The 17788-nt window shown below is 47.1% G+C and overlaps 1 protein-coding gene across 1 annotated transcript in view; it reads left to right on the forward strand.

The window, feature by feature from the left end:
* The window catches only part of mAChR-A (muscarinic Acetylcholine Receptor, A-type), a 69296-nt gene extending 53671 nt beyond the window's left edge, over nt 1-15625 (forward strand). Inside the window, exons 2-3 of the mRNA XM_037418946.2 lie at nt 7966-9405; nt 14353-15625. Of these exons, the coding sequence (XP_037274843.1) occupies nt 8011-9405; nt 14353-14883 (1926 nt within the window). The 5' untranslated portion in view covers nt 7966-8010 and the 3' untranslated portion in view covers nt 14884-15625. The remainder of the gene's footprint in view (nt 1-7965; nt 9406-14352) is intronic.
* The last annotated feature ends 2163 nt before the right edge of the window (nt 15626-17788 follow it).

Below are 17788 nucleotides of genomic sequence, written 5' to 3' on the forward strand. Positions count from 1 at the left end.
ATGTGCGTCTGGTTAACCTCCCTGCCTTCCCTTGCATCTTTATCTCTCTCTCTCTCTCTTCGGCACACAAGTTATATTCAGGCAGTGCAGAACTACAGCTGGGAACCGTTTTTTTTTTCGGCTGCTGTAGCTTTTTTGCCAGCTAAGAGTACACTGGGAGCAGTGTCGCCTTTCGAGAAGTAAGCATCAAGCGTAACCTTACGGCGCTTCTGGGCAGCCATTGAGTGATATAGAAAGGCGCTGATTGACACAGAACATAAACTACCCAGCAATACGAGTAGGCAGTGTACTTCAAGGCGGTGACTTCGCGTTGCTATAAGAAGCAACGCGCTCAGCAAATTTTGGGCAGTGACAATGAATCCGAGAAACTTGTACTTTAGCGGCGATACTTGTCGGCTGGTGATGCTCCGCCTTAAACACTAGCACTCGTTTTTCTCCTTGCGGAAAGATTCGCGGGTATGCAATTCCTGCGCCTCCCTTCAGGTGCCAGTAAAGTCGCGCTTGCCGAGTATCTTACCATGTGCACGAGACGTCTCGCGTTTGTAATTGCGCTCTATACAGAGAGCTGGTAGGCTCTGTTGCGTTGAGACGCCATACCACGAACGGTACTGAACGTGAAGGAACTGATGCTAGTAGTGAAGTTCCAGCAACTCGCACCATAATGTCCGAAACAGACAATCGACAGGCACGGATAGTGCACAGTACAGCGTAAGTAAAGCCGTGTTGCATGCTCTGGCAGTTCTCGTCAGAGTCAAAGTGTTCTGAGAAATTGATTGTGGTGCACTATGCTCTGAAAAAGACCGGAGTTGATTCGTTCATCACTAGTGAACCGATCATTCGAGATTTTGTGCGGTACGAGGCGGCTCTTGTGCTGCTTCTGCGCTGAAAACATGAATACACGTACTAGTTAGAGCAATGTGTACATGGCTTATCTATTCTGCGTGGTTAAACACTCTGTACAGTTCTGAATCTTTTGACGTAAAAGGAAATGACGGCTGCACACTTGAAAACAACAGAAGACACCTTGCCGCAACGCTATCATTTCAGGGAACAGAGCAACGAAATCCACGAAAAAAAGAGAACATTAGACGTTTTTGCGTGTATTTAGGTTTTCTAGCGCATATACGCAGCGAACCAGCTATTTTTATGTGAGTAGGTATAGTTGGGTTCAAGGTTCAGACCAACTGAGCATTGCATGAAGTTATACGAGCGACTAGCGAAACAACACTGAGGTTATTTAGGGTGCAACTCGTCTTTCCCCTCTATTGTAGACTGAACCAATTAAACAATTTCAATGTTCAGACCAACTGAACATTGCTCAACAATCATTACCTTGCCCCCCAAATTGCACAATAACATCTCTATTATTGGAGAGCTTCATTGCTATCAAAAGTCACAGTGCAACTATAATGTCAACCAAGGTTGCGAGAAAGTCTGCCCAAAAATGAACGCGTGCGGAATCGTGTTGCCAACGCGCAGCATAACTTAAAAAATAAATCATATTGCGTATCGCAAGCATGTTTGGATGCGTGCAGTAAAGTAGGAAACGTTGACTGAAAGCTATCACTGCGTCAGGGCTGCTTGACATATTTAGCCTAACATAAAAATCATTCCGATAGACATGCAGTCGCAAACATCAACAGTAAGAAATGATTCGCCCGGCAAAGTAAGCAAAACCATGCAAGATGTAATTTTGAATGTGCAAAAACATGCTGCGTATACCTCACTTTACTCGCTGTAAGCGGAACCGTCCTTTCCCTGTCAAACGCACTTCCCCACGACGAGGACTATACGTCATCTACGCTTATGAGAGATTAACGATTAACGATGTCTTCTCCGGTCGGGCGGGTCATGGCAATGATGCCTTTTCGAACACTTGTCCATTCAATGGTGCGATGAGAGGCCGTTGCTCCAAACGGTCACTTTGACTGTTGTTTACATCCGTCGTGATGGTATATAGGTGCCAAGGTACTCGGCTTCTGGCCCGCAGATCACGGGATCGAATCCCGGCGGCGGCGGCTGCATTTTCAGTGGAGGCGAAAAAATTGTGAGCCCGTGGGTTCAGATTTGGGTGACCTTTAAAGAACCCCAGAGAGCATATCAATAAATTAATTGCCAATCATTTACTGTAATTTACTGTGATGACTTTACTTTTACTTTCTCTCCTCACAAGCATAACCAAGGGGAGAGGGGGGAGGGTTTCAGGGCATTGTTATACGAGTACATGTACACAATCTGCTCAAACTACCGCTGATGGTGACGTCACAAAGAAAAGCTGCTGCCCCTGCCCCCCCCCCCCCCCCAAGTCGTGTTGGTGTGAACACCTCCGGAAAAAAATTTCTGGCTACGCCCCTGGCCTAATAGATCCTGGTATGTTACCGTAAATGACTCAATGTCTTCCTTGTATACAAAATTAGAAATGGGGTCCCTCGAGGGTCGGTATTAAGCCCACTCGTATATTCAATTTTTGTGAACGGCGTTTCTTTTGCAATTCGTCATTCGCCTTTCCTCTTGTATGCCAATGGAATCAAGATATTTAAGGAAATCGATCCAGTTAACGACTGTCGCTTGCTGCAGTCAAACTTGTGTTCTTTGTCTGAATGACGTGACAATGATAACATTTCCCTGAATACCTCAAAAACCAAGTTCATGAGAATATCTCGCGAAACATCCATCGTGTCATTTTCGTACTCTGTCAGTACCGTGTCCTTATGTAAGGTTTATGCGTTCAGTGATCTTGATGCTCTTTTTGATAGCATGCTCAATTTTTTTGCTCACTCTAAACGTACTGTCACGCGAACCTTTTATTCTCTCGGTTGTGTTTGCAGAATCTTTGCAGTACTCTGGAAGTGACACCACTGAGCAAGTCTAGAAAAAAAATCATAAGCATTTACAATCATTGTTTTGCTAGAAATCGCTCAGTATCCCGTTTTAACACCGCCAGATTATTATCGTTGCCGTCCCTTCACTGCCGACAAAATCGCGCTGACATCTTATTTGTTTAATAATTTATTGACGGTATGGTATCCTGCCCTTTGCTTCTGAGATATGTACATTTTCGGATTCCGGTTAAGTTAACCAAAAAGAATTGACCATTTCATGTGCCTGCCAACTTCTTTCAACACTCTACCGTTCACAGAATACTACGTCTATGTAATGTAAGCTTTAATGACCTTGATGTTTTTCACAGTCTACTGCCATTGTTTTAAATGCGAAGCATTTCTTAGCAAACTTCGGCGACATTGAGCGTATCTATCTATCTAGCCGCCTACGACTTTTAGCTCTCCTGGCCAATTGAATAATGGAATCGATACCAAACTTGGTATGGCATAACATGACGGTATGACGAGCATATTTGACTAGTCATAACATGAAAATCATGACATGTATGTCATGATTTACATTTCATTGTCTTGCTGCTCTTGCAGTGGTTTAGTTCACATGTCATGTAGCAAAACTGGTATGGTATGGCATGATTGCATGGCGAACACAAGTGACAGACCCTAACATAAAAATAATGACATGCGTTTCATGTAACAACATGACTACATGCCCCGCTTATGATGCGCTCGCGGCCATTCCGCTAGCGTCACATATACAAAATTTTGTATTACGGTACGTGAGTGGATGACAAGGTATGTGACAGGTTCAAACATGATAAACATGAGATGCGCGTCATGTAACAACGTGGCTACATGTTACGCTCATGATGAGCTCGCGGCTGTTTCAGTGGCTTCACATGTACCAAACTTGGTATTACGCAACGCGAACGGACGCCATATGTTAATGACATATGGTAATGATAATCACGACATGCGAGTTATGTAACAACTTGACTACATGCCACGCTCATGATGTGCTCGCGGCCGTTTCGCTAGCTTCACATATGCCAAATTTGGTATTACGTGACGTCAATGGACGGCGAAGGTATGTCGTTGGGGCGAACATGATAATCATGAGATGCGTGCCATGTCAGAACATGACTACATGCCACAGTCAAGGCGCCAATACATTTCGACGTGACGCAGTGCGCGTGCTCGCCGGCGTTCATTTCGGCGCGTCGCGCCGGCGTTGCCACGCGAGGCGCCAGTCCTGCTATATATATATATATATATATATATATATATATATATATATATATATATACATACACACACACATATATATATATATATATATATATATATATATATATACACTCGTGGGCGCGTGCCGCGCTGCGTTGCTTTGACGCATGCGCACTTCAGCGCGTCCGGCGTCCGTCCGGCGTCCCTCCGTCCCGAAGAGAGGCAGACGCAGTGTTGTCTGGGTAACACACCAGCGCGAAATGTAGCATGTCGCATTGCGCGCTGGCTGCCGGCGCGCTGCGTTTAAGGACGCTGGTCGCACCGGTCACGCCTGGAGTCAGACAATAGAGTGGTCGCGTTTTGCTCACTTAACGTCGCTGTGCATCAGCGTGTGCGCACGTCAACGCTGCATTGCAATATATTGGGCCCTCATATTGTGCTCGCGGCCGTTTTGCTGGCTCCACATATATCAAATTCGGTGTTACGTGACATCAGTGAATGACGAAATTTATGACAGTTGAAAACATGATAATCCTGACACGCACGTCATGCAAGAACATGACAACATACCACGCTCGTAGTGGGCTATCTCCACACATACTAAACTTGGTCACACGTGACGTGAATAGATGACGAAGGTAAACGAGACATCCAAACATGATAATCATTACACGGAAGTTATGAACGGTATCATGTGTCTCCACCACGTAACATTGCGCTGATTTTGAAGTGAAATATGAACCTTTCTGATTTATGCTTCGCATATAATTGATTCCGACTGTACGTGGGATCTGCCAATTTTTTATCTCTACTTTGCAATGTCTTAAAATACGTTTTCACAATGTACAGATTCTTCCCTTTTTCATTTTTCAGCAAGCCTCCCACAAATTCGTTTATATTCCTCTTTATATTCACCGCCATTCCATGATTCTCATATTAACTTTTATACTTCCCATTTCGAGCTAATTTGTTTTTGTCAGTGAGCTTTCTCTGTATTTATATGATTTAATAAGCATGTCTTCTGTTGTTTGCATTTTGTTGTAAATTTTTGTTTTATATTTTTGTGCGCCTGCACTCACCCCCATTGCTGTGCTAGGGCCCGTAAAATGAATGTTTATTGATTGTAATTCATTATTATTATTATTATTATTATTATTATTATTATTATTATTATTATTATTATTATTATCTCGACATGCACGGAGCACGTTATTTCTCTTACAGATGTTCTTGGCTCAGTATTAAGTTATGTTCAATAAAAGGTCTAAGTATGATCGTGCGCAATGCGTTATGGCCAATGTCAGTGTCGTCGCGACCTATCTCTCATCTCAGCTGCCCTATTTTCTTCTGTCGTCTTTTTTTTTTTCTCGGGCTTCAGTAGCATTACGGATTCACACAAACTTCACCAACTTTCTTGGATCTAGTCGATGATGTGTGTCTAGCGACATGCCCCCCATGGTGGTCTAGTGGCTAAGGTACTTGGCTGCTGACCCGCAGGTCGCGGGTTCTGATCCCGGCTGCGGCGGCTGCGTTTCCGATGGAGGCGGATATGTTGTAGGCACGTGTGCTCAGATTTGGGTGCACGTTAAAGAACCCCAGGTGGTCGAAATTTCCGGAGCCCTCCACTACGGCGTCTTTCCCTCCACCTCACAAAAATCTAACCCGGCCCCAAGCACTTACATTAAGGCTTTTGCAAACGCGGTGTACCCTACTTTGAAAATGTTACAGATCATGTACCCTGACCTATACCCAAGTAATGCTTGTCTACATTGTGGGGAAACAGCTTCATTAGAACACATGCTCTGGCAGTGCACCGAATTCGCTCATATATTGAACATCACCTCTGCCAGATGGGAGGCGGCAATCCGCAGCTCGTCCTTGGCAGATCAGCTCTGGGCTGTCCACCAAGCCCGCGAGGCGGCTGAGGAGCTTGGCATCTCAGTCCCCACGTGGGAGCTGCCCGCAACACAGTGATCTGTGTTTTGGAAGACCAAATAAAAGTTTATCCAATCCAATCCAATCACTTCGGCGTCTCTCATAACCATATGGTGGTTTTGTGGCGTTAAACCCCACATATCAAATCATGTCTAGCGACATCGCTGTTGCCTCCAACCTTACAGGAAAGTAACTATACCTATAGTCATTTCCGAAGAATGAACCAACAAGTAGACGCAGGTACATCGACGGCAGGGTGGAACCCCTGCCCGTGTCCCTGTGCTGTCCCGTCTCGCGCAGTGACGCCGACGCAACGGTCTGTGCCAGGAGAGCGCTAAATGGAAAGCTACGCCGACGGCCGTGCGCATTGCGACAGCGCCCCACGATCGTCGCCACCGCCTCCATAAATCGCCGCCACAAGCCGCCGGCTGTCAAGTGACGGGTTACTCGATAAAGAAAAGCAATGCCCCCTCCCACCCTCCTCCGCTTCTTCGATACGCTCCCATTCGTTTCAAGTCGTCCGACGCTTTAGTATATGCCAGCAATAAGATCCCTTCCTTGCTCTCGTGACCGCAGCGCCGTCTTCGTTTCTTGACTGTCGTGGCTTGATCTGCGTAACGCGTGGGCATCGGGAACCCGCGATCGCATTTCGTCACCACTCGGAATTTCGCTCTTTCAATTCTTCCGGTCCAGCTGGCGCGCATCGCATCACCGTCCGGGAGCGTTGCAACATGACCCCGGAGCAGCTTCGAGCGGCGTGGGTCAGCGAATCGGCCGGACTGAGTGTTTGTCACCGAGCGAAACGTAAATACGAGTAACCCTTGCTCCTTTTGTTTCCTTCACCCAAACTTGCACTTGAATAAGTCTGTACACGGAGAGAACGGAAGAAAAGCGTAGAGTTTTGCTTACTGCAGCGGCACTGCGTCGCGCAAGCTGGCGCCAGTTATTATGCTGGTCACGTCGCTTATGTAAGAACAATCTTAAACAAATGCGAAAGACGGAGAAACAAAATAGGTGCGTCAGCTGGCCACTTGAATGAGTCAGTGTCCATAGGTGGATATTATTTACTTAGTGCGTTTCTTAATGTTTGACTCCTGACTTCGGTACTCAGTTGTACGAGCGACTAGCGAAACAACACTGAGGCGATTTAGGATTCAACTCGTCTTTAATCTCTATTGTAGATATGGTGATAATGACTACGAATATTTTTGATGGTGTACTTGGTTTTTCATACGAATAATTGTGTAATCTTATACTTTAGGTGATTACAAGGCGTTGTGCAATAGGTTTACATGCAGCTTTTTCCTGGAAGCCGTATCTCAGGCTCTCGGCACTTCATCACATCGTCGCCCCGAGCTAATGAATGGCCCAGCTTTGCTTGTAGTAAAAATGTATTTTGATGAAATAGGAAACTGACGTTGACGCTGTATCTCATGAAAAAAATAAACCCGCTCCCCATTTACTAATTACTACACGCAACCCATTTTCGATCATGATAGGGCTGTCTGTCCGAAAGGACTCCCCGAGATGACAACACTACATTTGCTCGACTAATAAGTCATGCAGTCAGAAGCAGCTCCTAACGCCCATATGAAAAAAAAAAAACTATGGGCTAAGGCTCACCAGAATCATAGAGTAGGGTATTAATGTCCTCGCTTTAATTATCGTACTGCGAGGTTATAACATCGCCCCTTAAGATATTGTTTTGCTCTAAAGAAGCAATTTCTATGCGAGTAACGTAAGAAATTTTTATAGCTGCTTACGCATCCTGTGCAAATGAACTATAACGTGTTACCACAACTACGACCACCAAGGCCTTGCTATACTTTTCGGTGCCTAATTGTTGCGCAAAGTTTCTTCCTAAGCCTCATTCATCTAAGCCGGAGGCTCGCTATAACCTTAAAATATATTATTACACTTGTGGAAGCTATAAAAACGTTCATTTGTGCGTTCTTGTGTGCAGGTGAGCACTGCTACGGGATGAGGTGATCAGACAGCCAATTTGAGCATGGGTCTCTTGGAAGCCGCACTCAACGCCTCTGTACTGCTCGCTGCCACCGAGGCTGGAGGCAGCGGTGGTTGGAGCGGCGTGCTCGACGACGGCTCCGGAGGCGCAAGTACCACATCCGGAACTGGAAATGCCACAAATGACAGCGTGGCCTCAGGCAGTAGCGGCCACTCGGCGCCATACTCGCTTCCCGAGGTGATACTGATAGCCTTCCTGGCCGCTCTGTTGAGCGCGGTGACCATCATAGGAAACCTCATGGTCATGATCTCGTTCAAACTGGACAAGCAACTACAGACCATCAGCAACTACTTTCTGCTTAGCCTGGCCATTGCCGACTTCTCCATCGGGGTTATATCTATGCCCCTGTTCACCATGTACACGCTGTACGACCATTGGCCACTGGGTCCATTCATATGTGACACTTGGCTCGCATTCGATTACTTGACCAGCAACGCGTCGGTGCTCAATCTGCTAATAATCAGCTTCGACCGGTACTTCTCGGTGACCCGGCCGCTAACCTACCGGGCCCGGAGGACAACTAAGAGGGCGGCCATAATGATTGCGAGTGCCTGGGTCATATCACTGGTGCTGTGGCCCCCATGGATCTACTCGTGGCCCTACATCGAAGGTCAGCGCAGCGTCCCCCTGGACCGCTGCTACATTCAATTCCTGGAGACCAACATATACGTGACATTCGGGACGGCCCTAGCAGCGTTCTATGTGCCGGTGACGGTCATGTGCATTCTGTATTGGCGCATCTGGCGCGAGACAGAGAAGCGCCAGAGGGACCTGACACAACTACAGGCGGGCCGCAAGGAGACCGGCGGCAGCCGGAAGTCGACGTCCAGCGATGACCCCGCCGAGTCGGAGGACTTCCGCCGCGGCCGCAGTGACTCCTGCCCGCCGGACGTGGAAACTACGTACGTGCCAACCTCGCTGTGCGTCGAGACTTCCAAGTACCTGCCCCCGGCGGCGCCAAAGAGGCGGCGACTTCGCGACGTGCTCCTCTCCTGGTGTCGCATCGACAACGACAAAGAGGACGACGACAGTACCAGCCATGGAGGTTCGCCTGGAACCCAGACGCCGGCGTCGATAGAGACTCCCGTGCAGTCGGCCTCGATGACCTTCCGGGCGGACCAGTTGGTCCAGCTGAACCCGGCCGGACGCACCGGAACGGGAACCAGCAGCGCCATCGCCAGCATAGGAGGTGGTGGTGGTGGCGGCACCGGTGGCGTCAGCATCCCCATGACCGACCGCAACGGCCTCCGACGCAACGAAAAGACCGGTGCGACGGCAGCGGCCACGTCGGCATCCCGCTCCTACTCATCAGATTCGGTCTACACCATACTGATTAGACTGCCGACGCAGCCGTCGTTAGAAGGCGAGACGTCACAGGTAAGTGTCACAGTCAGAGGGGGGGATGGGGGAGGAAGGAAAGAAATGAAAAGCAAGGAGGTAAACCAGACGCAAGTCAGTTTTGCTACCCTGCACGGGGGGAAGGGGTGAGGGGATTAAAAGACAAGAAAGAGAGAAGTGAAGGGCAACGTGTGGGTACATGCGACCTTGTACTTTGTACGCTTATAAGCGGTCGCGTAGTGCGGGCGTCTTTAGAAAACTTAGCAATGCCCGCGTCGCTTTGCTGGCCCACGACGCGTAGAGCCATGAACCGAGGATCTTCTCTTCGGAAAAAGGTCTACTATCTAGTGTCTCTAACGTTTCGCGAAGCAAGTTACGGTTGCTCGTAAAACGATCACACGTGCACAGTAGATGTTCTATTGTCTCGTCAGTGTCGCACGATTCACATCGGGAGCTATCCCCCTTCCTACGCGAAAGGAGTTCGCCTTCGTGAAAGCTACTCCTAACCACAGGCGGCACAGTAAAGTAGCATCCTGACGGGACAGGTCCGATAGAGCTTCAAGCTTCTTCGATGAGTCTTATTTATGTAGGTGCTTCTTGCCGACACTAGGGTCACTCAGCCAAGTCTCCGACATAGTGTTAGCGAACGAGTGAAGGCCCCTTACAGCGTCGGTTCTCGACAGTGGAATCGGGGTTGTCTGGGCGTCCGCGTGGGTGGATTGGGCAGCATCATCAGCAAGGTCGTTACCGACAATGCCAGAATATCCTGGTAATCACTGGAACAACACGTCATGTCCTTTAGATAAAACTTCGTGAAGCACTTTTATTATTTCATTCACTAGTTGTTGATGCACCCTTTGTCGTAAAGCTGATTGCAAGCTCTTAAGGTATGCCTTAGACTCGCAGAACACAGCCCATTTTTGAGGCCGGGCTTCCGCGATTTAAAGTTTAGCAGCACGTAAGGAATAAAGCTCTGCTGCTGTGGATGTTGTCCTGTGGGACCGTTTGAACTTTGTAGTGACCTGGTACGTCGGGATGACAACAGCACTTGTGGAGCTGTCTGCCGAGACCAATTCATTGGTGTAAATGTAAGTCCATTGGCCGTATTTTTCGTTGCGTAGTGACAATGTTGCCTGTCACAGGATCACTGTTGAGTGACGGCTCTTGTTCGTAATTCTCGGAATAGTGAAGCACACCTGTGGTTGTTGTAGGCACCACGGAGGTGATGGTAGTCTTTTTGCTGGAGTGAAGCCCAATGGAAGGCAATTTCTAAGAGCAGAAATACGTTTTGAAAACATCGCTTGTGGTTCCTGAAGTGCTAACACAGCAACATGGTGACCGGGAACTCAGCAGAGGTGTCTTATGTGGGCTCCTATATTGTCAGTGGTGATGTACGTTTGAATCAGATGCTCTCCTGCCATCATAATTGTCCCGTCAGAGGATGGTAATATACCTAAAGGGTGCTGCTTGTTGGGTTTGTTGGAATTGAACACTGTATTTTTAAACGTACTGGAAAAACAAGGGTGTTTTCCCCTCCCCTTTGAAACAAACAAACAAAAAAAAACAAAAAAAACAGCAGCGATGGTTCGTTAACATATAGGTTACATGGTTCAAATTGCCACGTGTAAATGCAGACACGATGTTGCAGTAAGGTTCAATTGCTGGAGCACTTCCGTTTGGGGCTTTCTGCTTGCCTCACTGTGTCATTGTTCAAGCATCTCCAAACTAGAGAGTGCAAGCAGCATTTCGTGGGAACGGTTTCCTGCTTCACTTTGGATTGACGCCTTAGCTACCGGCATTTGAGGTTAACCTGACGTGACGGTTGTAACATAGTAGTACATATGTAATGTTTTGTTTAATTGGATAACCAGCACTGCGAATGACGTCTCAGGAACTTGTCGGTTTATTTGAAAAGTCGGTCCCAGATCTGGCGTGGCTTCGTGGTATGAATCTTGATACCCACGCAGAATGCTTGGGTTCTTTTCCTGCTCAGACACTGACATTTTCTTTTTTGCAATAATCTGGTCAATGCTGCTCGTGTCAGGTTTTTCTTAACGCCCACGAGTCAAAATTGCCGATCTGTACTCTCCTTGTCCCTAGGTAGATGCTAAGTGTCAATCACCTGTGGCACATACCCGCACACCAGCGGCACATACCCGCCCACGGGTATACGCTACTGTCTGGCGGCAAGGGTTTGACCACGTACGTGACGGCATCGCGACATTATTCATGCCTTCACCAGTGTGTGATATTCCCTAAATCATCTTGCCCTCCCATACTAATTTTTGTTCACGCGAAGATACAGGTGTGATCACGAGAGCACCCAGGCGTAAGGGGCTAGCTAGATAGATACATAGATAGACACCGAAAGTGCTTGCAGAACACAAAGAAATGCTTCGCATTTTTATTAAATGTACGCGACATGAGCAGAATGCTCATTGTTCATTGAGCATACTTATACTTTGTATTTCGTCTGAGATATATTGGCAGAAAAAATGGTTGAACGCAGAGCGCAACAAAACGTACAACGCGGTGGAGAGCAGAAAATACTGGCGCTTAGTGCTTTACTACCACAAGCGCAGTGTACAAAGTACCCTGAACCACAAGCCCGTCCACTTACAATTATTCGTCTCGAAGAGGGCCTTTCGAAAATGTCTGCTAATCTCGACGGGGATTCACTAAATATCGCTTCTATGAGCGTTGCCGCTTAGGTTTCATGGGTGCTTCTCGGTGTCGCCGTCCTTGATAGAAGCTTCGAAAAACCAGTACCCAATTGCCATTAGCTAAGGAAACAGCATCACGTGTACTTAGTGGGAAGATAGCAGTGAACTGCGTTATTTTTGAACTTTGAAATTTATTTCCAACACAAAAATGGGGGAGGGGGGGGTTCCCCCGTCAAGAAGCTGTCAAATACAGCTTGAAGGGACACGAGGGATACAACAGGCCGCAGAGAATAAATAATCACATTAATGAGGGCGATATTGCCTAAACGTTATTCATCGCAAAGTCCACGAAGAACATTCGAATGAATGATGGGTGGCCTTAAGAGGCTCTGAAGTGTAGGCGTCGCTCCACTAGTTGGTTGAAAACTGAATGTCAAATATACTCGACCTTACGTATTCCATTGTTATAGGAGTTTTCATTGTTATAATCTATAATTGTTGTAAGTGTGTGTAACAAAAAATTTAAATAAGAGATGGAAGTCTGTTTACAACTCTGCAATAATGGACAGCATATGCCAACACTCAAAAATACCAAAAGGTGACACAACTACCGATCTTTCGCGAATGATTGAAAATTCGGCCCCCGTCACTGCACTTTTACAAGCACCATATAGTGAATGTATAAGTATATCTGAAGTTTACGATGCTGAGACTGTTATAAATCTTATGTTTTAGACACATGCATTCTGGACGTGCTTAAAATGCATGTCCGAAACGCATGTGTGAAACTACGATTGCAGAAGCCACCAGTGCGGCCATATCCATCGTCTCGCAGACTGTTAGGTATTTCAAAACATGGCTTCTTCTTAATACTGTACTGCTTTGTGGCAAAGTGTAGTGAGAACCTCCTAGGGGCGCACATAGCTGTGGATACCGAGAAGGCTACACCGCAGGCCATATAGTTGTTGGGTTTTTGTGCGAACGTTCAGCAGCTAGAATTTCTCACACTCTTCCTTATCTGATCTCGCGTTCTATTAATGTTTGTGCTAACACCCTGCAGCCAGATTTCATTGCAGTAATTCACCATGCGGCATGCGGGCATTGTTGTAAGCGTGTTATTTTACCATCAAAATAACAAAAGTGGATGCTACAGCACCCTCTTATTGTTTAATCAATGTATCGCTAAAACCGATATTGTTATAACTGCTGTCTACTGCGTTATAGATTTTCTATTACGCAACTCTTTCCCAGTAGTGTTATATCTTCTCTATACCGGGCTTTTTCGGCTGTGGTGGCTGCAATTCCGATGCAGGTAGAAATGCCATAGGCCCGTGTGCTCAAATTTGGGTGCACGTTAAAGAACCCAGGTGGTCTAAATTGCCGGAGCCCTCCACTACGGCGTCTCTCATAATCACATCGTGGTTTTGGGACGTTAAACCCCACATACTAATCAAATTAATCCGTACCGTGCTTCAGAAAATAGAACTTTGCATCACCACCTCAAAGGCTGCAGTTCCACCTTAACATCTCTCAGCTTTACTGCGTGAAATATGAACCCTATTATCATAACCTTCAACGAAGTTGATTGTTATAGCAACATCATGTTACCGTGGCAGCACACTTTTATTACAAAGTTGGACATCTCAATTACAAAACGAATGTACTTCGGTAAGGATGTAGCGCACCCGCCTTACACTACACCAGGAAAGATTGAGCAGACATACTTCGCGTGTGGAGGTGTGTGGCTGCCTCATTCTACAAAAATCTGTACCAACAAGCCCAAGGAGCAAATGTGACAATTATGCTATCTTCAGTAATGCCTGTTGACTAACGCGGACCCAGCACTTCTTCCAAAAATCACCAACAGTCCATGTTTAGTGGTTGACAACTCAGCCCCGACACCATAATCCCGACTACAGAGTACACAGTGCACGCCAAAAGGTGTATGTGTCCGGCTGCTTCCCAAAGCAAACGAACATATTAATATTTGATCGCAATTCGTGGCAGGACGGGACACAAATATGAAACCAATTCAGGCTGTCAAGCTTTCTGTACTGCTTACACAGAATATATTGATTGTAATATATTCATAGTTCCTCATGAACCTGCCTTATGTAGTGCGTTTCAGCCACTAGATTTGGTCGCATAGTACCAGCACTGACTCTCGCTAGCAAATGCCAACTAAAGTAGGCTAATGTTTGGCTAGTGCATAATAATGAAAGATGTTCACGAATACCGCCATGATCTTCCCTAGATTGCGATGACACAATTCAGGTGTCTGCGAACTTGCTTGATGTGCTTTGTCTTTCTGTGTCATTCGCAGGCTTCCATCAAGATGATCCTGGAAGAGGACGCCGAAAAGCACGAGGCCGCTGGCGGCGCGGCGTCTTCTGGTGCGGCCGCGACGTTCGCCCGGACGTCGTCTGAGGACTCGACGGTCGCCATGAGGACAGGGGACTCCGGCCTGGAGACCATCCGAATACCGCTCAACACCAAACTAGTGCACCGTCAGGTGGTCGCTAAGCAGCGGGCAGCGCCCAAGAAAAAGCGGAAGCAGCAGGAACGCAAGCAAGAGAAAAAAGCCGCGAAGACGCTGAGCGCCATCCTGCTAGCCTTCATCGTCACCTGGACGCCATACAACGTCCTGGTGCTCATCAAAACCGTCTCTTCATGCGACGACTGCATACCGACGGGCCTGTGGAACTTCGTCTACTACCTGTGCTACATCAACAGCACGGTGAACCCACTGTGCTACGCGCTGTGCAACGCGAACTTCCGCCGGACATATATGCGCATCCTGTCGTGCAAGTGGCACAACAAGCAGCGGTCCATGAACCGCGGCTACTTCACCTGAAGTGGCCTCCGGGTCTGTAGTGGCGCTCTTGTCTCCTCTGTGAAGGCCACGACTTCGTCGCCTCGAAGAGAACGTGGCATTCTTGTGTGGTCTCTTGTGTGTCGTAAACCATGAGCAGTACCTAAGCTGCTGGGGTATCCAGGATTGTAGGAAGGTTCCATACTCGCGATTGGGTTAAGCCTTTTTGTGAGTGGCCAGCTGAAGTTCAAGGCTACATCCCTTACTGTCGCAGGGAGGGGGCCTACTCTTACGCTTGGTGGTTACCGTAGCATATATAGAGTGTAGAGGAGGCTCGAGGGAGCCAAACACAACCGGGGCCGAGAAAACGAGAAGGCCGGCGTGACAAACCTTCCGCGTAAGTGGGCTTCCGCGACGTCGTCAAAGAGTGCGATTGCGTGTCCGACATAACACTATGCACTTCCTAGCACCATTCTGCACGTCGCTCTATTGGCTTCCATGGAAGAAAGAGCGGCCGCTGCTACGGTGGGTGGATGAGCACTCTTTGGCGTGTTTGACCACGGTAGACACTACTCTACACGTCGATGACTGCGTGCAACACGTTCAAGTGCTCCCAGTAGAACGGGGTGATCAGATTGATTAGGTTGTCACATGATAGGCGTGATATAGCGTAATAACTTTATGTCCAGCTATGCAGCTTCAAGGGCGACTTGAGTGCATCCTTCTCGCAGTGCCAAAGTTGTCCTTTCAAGTGTATATACGCAGAAGTTAGCGTGATGTGAAAGGGAAAAAATAATCAGAATAGCAAGATGACAAAAAACACTTGCTTTTTTGCGTAGCAAGTTAGTAGGTTTTAAGTTTAAAAAGTTTTTACTTTAAAACTGGTACTTTTTGAAAGCGGTGTAGAGGAACTTGCTTTAGTGTCAAATGTAAGTGAGGCTGCGGTGGGCTGGTTCACAGCCTCGATGTGAAGTGAGTGCAGTGATCGCTGTAACAGCAATGGAGCTGAATCAGGTGGGGTTAGCCTGACACACAAAGCCGATACTTGTTCCGCCCGAGTCAACTATAAATTGATTGCATCATTGTGGCACCAGTTGTTGATCTTTACAGTGTCTCGCAGCCGTATATAAGGAAGATTGTCTAAATTTAGGCACTAAGCTTTGGGTGGCGTGCAGTCTAGGATAATTTCATTCATGAATGAACGCAATAGAGGAAAAAAGCGTAGTCTCTGAACGCCGGTGGTTTTTTAGGAACGTGTAACACCCAATGAATCGAATCCACAACATCGTTCAAGCCGGAAATAGCCACACTAGTTGTCAAAGCGTGTGTAGAGAAGCAGAAGGTGCCGATGAGAATCTTGTGAACCACCTGTTCATCCGGAAGCACTTGAAATGATTACCGAGTCACGCTTACGAGATCATTGACTGTTTGGTCACGTCACATGAAGACCTTCCTTTTTTTAATGTCGGCGTCCCTTCGTGTTTTTCTAGCCATCAAAGCTGTCCTTTTTGCCGCGAATATTTCGCAAGAACGTGAAACAGAGGGAAAGAGAGGAGAAACGTTTCTTTGAAGAGAGAATCGGCCGATCCAACAAGTTGCATCGGCAACGTGTTTTTCGACTCCCTAAACACTCGTTCGTGCGTGCCGATTTCATTACGTCTGTATATAGTCAATAGAGCACATTGGCTCGTCACCATTGTGCAAAGTATCGCGAGATTGTAATAACAGGCCTCACGACGTGCGCCATTCGAGAGGGTGTTCTTAAGCTTAGGTGTGCGAGCCGCACCCTTGAGTCTCTCTGTTAATCCTTTGCTTACTGCGCAGGTATCGAGCCATCCTCGAGCATGTTTGCACCTTTTTGAATTTTTCGCTCTCCGCAAATGCTGTAGCTTACCCGAAGACGGGCACTGTTGTGAAAACCTTGATCAGAGTTGCTTATTGCGTCCGACGTGGCGGCCCCTGGGATGGTAGCGGAGTGCAACGAGTGCGTTCATTGGATCAGTCGCAATGTCTCACTAAGCGTTCTTCGCCCGTCGCGGTTGTTGAGCTTAGCTTCATGCTGCGTCGGAGAGTTCATGCTCAGATTGGTCCGGAGAACGACGAACCGCTTAAGTGGCGATCCCCCCGAAATTGCGTGCTTTTTAGTCATTCAAAAACACATAAATACTCTCAATGCTCCAATTTGAATGTCCGTTCAGACGCCATTTGTACAAACGTAGATAATTCCCAATATTCTAATGGCACACCTCCCTGATGTGCCATTAGAATAAGGTGAAGCGTTATAGCTTCTTTTACAAAACCTTGTTTTATAATTTGTTTTTAGACCGTGATCAGTCGCAGTCAACCATAAATATTTCTACCATACTGCTTCCTCTGGCAGTTACTGGTAATAATTTTGCTTATTTGTACGTAAGCGTGACAGCTTACAGCAGAAAAACCAGCTTATTTATTTTAGTACGGTATGTTTTGTGCAACCATAGAGCTCCCTAAAGAAACTGATGGGGGCTCTGGTGCTGCGATTTTTCAGCGACCATAAGATTGATGGGTAGTACACGGATTCGCCTAGTCTTCGTATTCGCGGGTGGCGAATCGCAAGTGTGGCTTCGTTTGTTTGGTTTGAAAAAAGAAAAAACTAAGCCTTTTGAATTTCGTGACCAGATTTGAAATCGTAAGCCTAAACGGATATGGCGGTGAAGCGCAACCACGGAACATTTGCGAAATTTTGTTTCGTGCCAAAGCAGCTCCAAGCCATGCGAACTCGAACGGAGTCAGAAGTACGAAGATTAGATAAATCCTTATACTGCCCATCATTCCCATGCTCGCTGAAGCGCCATACGTTGCTGCTATCGTAAGCAATAGCACCAGGGTTCCCTCTAGCGGATATTTAGAAAACTCCATGCGTGCAGCGCTGTGCCAAACAGTTTCATTTACTTGTTTGACAATATGT

Source organism: Rhipicephalus microplus, chromosome 6 (assembly GCF_043290135.1).
Source record: "Rhipicephalus microplus isolate Deutch F79 chromosome 6, USDA_Rmic, whole genome shotgun sequence".
Lineage (NCBI taxonomy): Eukaryota > Metazoa > Arthropoda > Arachnida > Ixodida > Ixodidae > Rhipicephalus > Rhipicephalus microplus.